Here is a 6,000-nt window from a genome sequence, read left to right on the forward strand (position 1 = left end):
AGCAGTTCGGTATAGTTTGACTTTTCCAAGAGTATCCATTGAAAAGAGCTTTCTGATTGCTCACGGTTATGGAAGAATAGTGTCTTAAGCGTGTGGTTGGCATTAGAAGTGTAGTATTAAATGTCAGCCAGACTTCTATAAGCTATATCATTAATATTTATTTTGTGATTTTGTTCCCTTTGCTACTGTTTTGCGGTTAACAGAGAAGGAGAAAGGGGGCGATGAAGCACAGAGGATCAGCTGGCTTATATCTCGTTCATGGAGAGAGTGATTGATAACATTGATTTGAATCACACTTACAATGCATTTATATCTTAAATACTGTCACATAACCTCCATACCTCTATACCTGGAAATGATATGTACATTTAGTGAGAAGAATTAGATAAACTCATCGGGAAAGGTGCTGTGCTGATTTTCTGTTAGTTTGTGCACATGTTCCAGGGTCTTCTCTTGCAGTTGTGGTGTTAACTGTAGTTGTGAGTAATTCCTGAGTGGAAGTGCTGATTCTGCGAGAGTGGACTGATTATGTGGTACAGATAAATTTTGAGGGACAATTAGGCCAAGATAGTATTGTGATGTGTAGTATAAATTGCCTGTATAGATGCAACATGTAACCTAAGCAAGTCCAAAATCAATGCAAAAACAAGTGCATTAAACCCCCAGTACTTTCATCTATCAGCACAACCCTCTCTTTGGAAGTACAGGGCAAAGTACTTGAATCTGTCCTGCCTTAAAATTCCCCATAAGAAGTCTTGACTAAAGAAGTTCAGAGATAAAAAGATGTACCAAGAGAGATGGCAAAATGAAAGATAAACAATCTGTAACAATTCAACTTGAAATCAGTCCTCTGCGTCTTCATCTGTTCTCTAAAGAGGCCATTATCAGGTGTAGAGATTTTATGTAAAATTATGCCTGATTCTGTAGGCCTTAATGTAAAAATAATCATGTTGAAAGTGATTGATTGCTCAACAACATGAAGGGTTATACCTTTGCATGAAACAAATAGCCTGAGTGGTGATCCAGTGAAAAAGCACAGTGGCCCTGTGAAAGAGTGTAATTGTAGACTTTTAGCTCTGAGATCATCTTATTTACTGTGTGTTTGGGGTTTTTTTCCCTTTAACAGAATGCATCGAGGCACTGTCAGGAGCACATCTCGGAATTCACACCTCTTGCCTGTCTGAAAAGCCCAAGATACAGGAGCAGTGACTGCAGCAATTCCCCAGCAAGAAGGTCTAATTCTCATTCTAAAAAAATGATGTTTACGCACTGGAAAGGTGTTGATTATTCAGTACTTCCATCTGTCTTTGGTTATTCAAATAAGCATTGCCGTCCCAGTGCAGGCTACCGCTACAGTGGGTCAGGTTTGGAAACATCTGTATGACAGAACACCAAGTCAAGCCTTTAAAAACTGTATTTTGTTTATTTCTTTTTTCAGGAAACAAACATGTCACAAATATATTAAACTATATGTGGCTTTTGCTGTCTGAGGTAGTGTTCAGACAAACAGGATCAAGAGCTAGAAGTATGAACCCTTCCAGGAAAATAGGCCTCTTTTTATGTTTTGAACTACTGGAGCAATGATCAATCTGCACAGTCTGGTACTGTGAGACGGGTAGCACTAAAAATTCTCTCCATCCTGTGTCAAGACTTCTGTGCATTTACTGCTTCTGTCATCTTTAGTAATTTTCTTTTGTTACTTGAAGTGTATAGTTTCAGTCAGTGACCTACATTTTGAGATCAACAGTTTTAATTTTCAGCCAGAAGCAATGACCTCAGTTATCTCCCATGAAAGTCTCCTAAAGCGTATTTAACAAGTGCTGTTTCTGATTTTCCTCTGTCGTTTTTCTTTCTTTGCTCTTTCTGTAGAACAAACTGGTGTTTCCTCTGTGCAAATCTGCTTTCAAGAAACACTCTCTAATGTTCACTTCCTTGTAAGTGGCCAAATCAGGGCTGTGTCTGGTTTTCAGTTAGTTTTCCCCCATAGAAAGATAGGCAAAGCAATCCTTGTGTAGAGTATATACACACTTTATGAAGTCAAGTTGGCTGTTAAATAGGTAAATATCATCAATGTTGATATCTGCTCTAGAAACGAATGCCTAAAAGGTCTTTGTGAATTTGTCAAAGGTGGAGATTACCCGGTGTTCCCGCTTCTATCCCCATGATTGTAAAATATGCATAGCAGAAAGTATTATATATTAAGCCTTTTTAGACACATTTTTTTCCTTAAAAAAAGAAAGGCTGTTTTTCCAAGTAATCATCTTTTACTATCGGGGTTCATCCTCTGAATTTTGATTTTTTTTGTTGTTGTTGTTGTTGTGTGTATGGTTAAATCCTGGCTAATTGGCTTGGTAGATGTATTACAAAGCACGCAACTGTTAACTTTGGTAAGCAAACCACGAGGTGGCACACGGCTGTTTACTAACAGTTGAGCTGTGGTTGTGATACAGAAAGTAGTTTGACTGCAAGGATTCTGTCTGAATTACTTTAAGAATGACAGCCAACTTGCACTTCTGTTTTCTCTGCTACATTTATGTTACCTTGCACTAATTCAAGTATTAGCTCTGTCCTTGTCTTGTTTCTTTAGTCCAGTGTTTTATTTCGGGGTGCAAAAATATCTGAAGGAGTAATCTGATTTCAACCAATTTCAGCCTGGTGGTTAGAACTGGTTAATAACCATAGTCATTAAATACCTCTGGGAGGACATTAGCTAAAAAGTTATTTCAATGTGAAAACAAATTATTTGGAGTCCGATCTGCAGACTCTATTGGAAGACCTGGCCAAGATATAGTTAGTTGTCGTTTGAATGGACTAGGGTGGCAGAGAAAAATTATTTCCCGTTTTGTGTTTAAAAAAACCAACAGAGGTAAAACAGTTTACTTAGCAATTTACTTTTCAATAAAAAAGAATGCACTTACTAGGAAACGTCCCTCACAATAGTTCGAGTGATCTTCACATTAAACAAACAGTGAACTATTGTTAAAATGCCCTGGGACAAGTAGATGATAAAGTGAGTTGTGAAATTTTCAGTATACCAAAGATAAGAGAATTTTTAAAAGTCTAATGATGAGCACCACAGATGAAGGTATTTTTACCATTTAACATGTAGCACTTTTAAGTTTCAAAGAATGTCCTCTTAGCAGTAACATTTTGAAATACATACATATGTGTGTGGGTGTGTGTACATATACTTGCCATTGCAGACTTGAATGTTGGTCAGTTAGAACTGTCCCCTACATAAAACACTGGTGTATATATTTTTAAAAAGTTAATATGGGTATAAATTTTATACCAGTAGCAGTGACAAATTTCTTGTGTGTAGTTAACAAATTATTTGTAATGTATTTTTTAGAAATCTTAAAATTGCCTTTGCACTGAAATATTTTTCATACTGTAGCTATTTATAAATCTGTTTTACGCATACATTTGTTAACACACCATTTCTATTTTTTTTAAGTATATGTTTTGAAGGCTTTTTTTATACCTATGAGTTTTGGCCACTTAAATTTAGCTTAGAGTGGAGTTGTGGCTGAATGTTAAAATTCTAATGAATGTCAAATAAGAAATATAGGTCTATTGCTCTGTCAGTCTCACCCAAACTATTAATGTTTCATTGGTATTTGTGATCGTGGCGATTAGAGCACTGTACTTCCAGTGCTATACTATTACTGCAAGCTTTTTTACTCTGTAAAGCCTCCTGCTTTTTTACTTTTCTGAGTTCCATCTTTTAGCCTTAAATAAGGAGATTTTTTGCTTGATGTTTTTGAAAATGCTGCATTCCTGTTCTGCCTACTAACAAAGCAGCTCATTGCAAACTTCATGTAGCCCTGCACTTAGAAATTATTCATGATGTTATTCAGGCTGAAACACCTGCTTGGGAAATTTTAGTTGAGCATGTCATTTTTTGGAGGAGAAAGAATGCTTGAATTCAAGTGGAAGTTTCTGCTTTGGTTTAGCAATACTTTTACCTTTAAAAGTTGGTAGTTTGTTTGTTAAAGTAGAATGTTTAATGGCAAAAATGTAAAACCAACTCAAATGTGCTTGATGTGCTTTTGCTTTGGTCCCTGTTACTGTTGCCTTGCAAACCTAGTCCACTGCAGCAGGCGTTAACTTGGAGTTTCATTCTAAGTGGATCAGCCAATACAAAGATGAAACAGTAGAAGTTAGATCAAAATGCATTAGGATGTTTTATTATGGATGGGACACTGAAAGGAGACAGATTTTTATGTATTAAAAAAAAAAAGAATTAAAGAGGAAAAATATAAAAATCTATGTAACTTCCTAACTTGCCTTGTTTAAACTGTTGCAGCTTTAACAGCATAGTGTCTCCATAACTGCTTCTGTAAATGTCTTGAAACTGGTAAGCGCTAACCAAATGTATGTGAAGACTTACTTAGAAAGTATTTCAAGCTTTTCGGCCACTGAAGTTCATATATTCCTGCAGTGGCTTGTGGCGAAAGTTCTTTTTTGTTTTACCATGTACAATAATTGTTTGTTCGGCCACTTAATATAAAAGCTTACAGTTTACTTTCTCGCTTGCATTAGCCTGTTTGTCTTGACCCAACTGGCTTGCAAATGTAAAAAGAGAAACATAGCTTAACTGAGCAACAGCGCTACTTTTCTTTTGGAAGCCAGTGGGATCATTGTGCTCATGCTACTGTTTCTGTTAAAAAAAGCTTTAATGGAAATTTGTGAAAGTATTACGAAAGTGAAAAAGCGCGTGATTCTACTTTGCAGAATAACCTAAAAATCAATTTATATAGCTTTAATTTTTTACCTTATGAAAATTCACAGAATTTCAATCTGTTTTGTCTCTGACACAAATTCTGTGCTATGTACGCATTGCATTTAAAATGTCCTTTCATGATCTAATGTAAAGTAGAATCTGCGAAAGTTGCTGTATGGGGGCTGGGGGGTAGTTATCTGTGCATTAAACATTAAAGATGTCTGTAGTCATCAGCACCAAATTCTGACACTTATTTTTAATTGTACAAATATAGGTGCATTTATTTGAAAATAAATCAGCCTTCAAATCGAATGTTTAGATTATCCTATACCACTTCATTTATTTGATTTGAAGAGTCAGTGTGTGAATGCATTACTGTAAAGTTTCTTTTCAGTGCTATTTTTAACTTTTATTTCTGTAGATAACCAAATATAACTTGTTTATATTCAGTCACATTTTGGATCCTTATGTAGAATATATAAGCAGGAGACATGAATCTGCTTGCAATAAATATAAACATCCAAGACCGGTTTAAGTTTGCTCACGAGTAATTAAAATAATTCTAGTATGAATATGAGATGATTTCATATTAGTCTGTAATAAAATGTAAGTAGATAACAGAAAATTCAATGGGTGTTTGATTCTGTTACTGAGTATGCTTGTAGTCACATTTAATTTCAGAGAGTATATGTAGCCAGCTAAAAAAGCAACGAAAAGGGAAATTCAGAGAAAGCTGGAACACAAGCGGTGCGTGGGGCTCGTTGCAGAGCAAATAGAAATTGGTAGCAGTCCAGGAGGGCTTTGTTCCTCCTGCAGAGATTGGATAAATGGGTAAAGTTCTTCCAAACTAAACTCATAAGCTACACCTGAGAAGATCTGTGTTTCTTTACGGTTCTGCTGTGTGGGGTACCCAGAACTATTTCTCCTTTCTTTTGCAATGTTGGCAATTGAAAGAAACTGAATTAAAGGCAAACGCAAGTTGCTAACGGTGTTCACAGATTCTTACAAGAAAGGCTGAGTACACAGAAACACCATCATTTTCTTTCCTTTAGTGTTACATTATGGGACTTTTTTGTAGTTTCAAAACACAGACTGTGCAGGACACTGACGCAGTCACTGTGAGGGTGTCCTAGCCAGCCTCTGCAAAGCAGTTCACAGCGTTAGGTTAAGCGCCTTCCTCTTCCACCCTGAGGCTGTATAGCGTGCTTAGCCACTTTTCTGTGTGTTGATTTTGCACTGCCCGTCATAAAGATTTCGGAGTAATGGTTTTGTAT

At 36.3% G+C, this 6,000-nt stretch overlaps 1 protein-coding gene across 9 annotated transcripts in view; it reads left to right on the forward strand.

Annotated features, from left to right (window-relative positions):
* ATP11A (ATPase phospholipid transporting 11A) overlaps window positions 1-5,356 on the forward strand; it is a 131,686-nt gene extending 126,330 nt beyond the window's left edge. For 5 of the 9 annotated variants that reach the window (XM_055701725.1, XM_055701723.1, XM_055701724.1 and 2 more), the window contains one exon: window positions 1,127-1,233. Coding sequence is in view for 3 of the 9 variants with exons in the window: in XM_055701720.1 (XP_055557695.1) it covers window positions 1,127-1,384 (258 nt within the window). In the remaining 6 variants the exon portion in view is untranslated. Of the gene's footprint in view, window positions 1-1,126 lie in introns of all 9 variants that reach the window. The other 4 variants (XM_055701720.1, XM_055701721.1, XM_055701722.1 and 1 more) reach the window with 3 other exon arrangements.
* Window positions 5,357-6,000: the final 644 nt, after the last annotated feature.

Source organism: Falco cherrug, chromosome 2, assembly GCF_023634085.1.
Source record: "Falco cherrug isolate bFalChe1 chromosome 2, bFalChe1.pri, whole genome shotgun sequence".
In the NCBI taxonomy this organism is placed as follows: Eukaryota; Metazoa; Chordata; class Aves; order Falconiformes; family Falconidae; genus Falco; species Falco cherrug.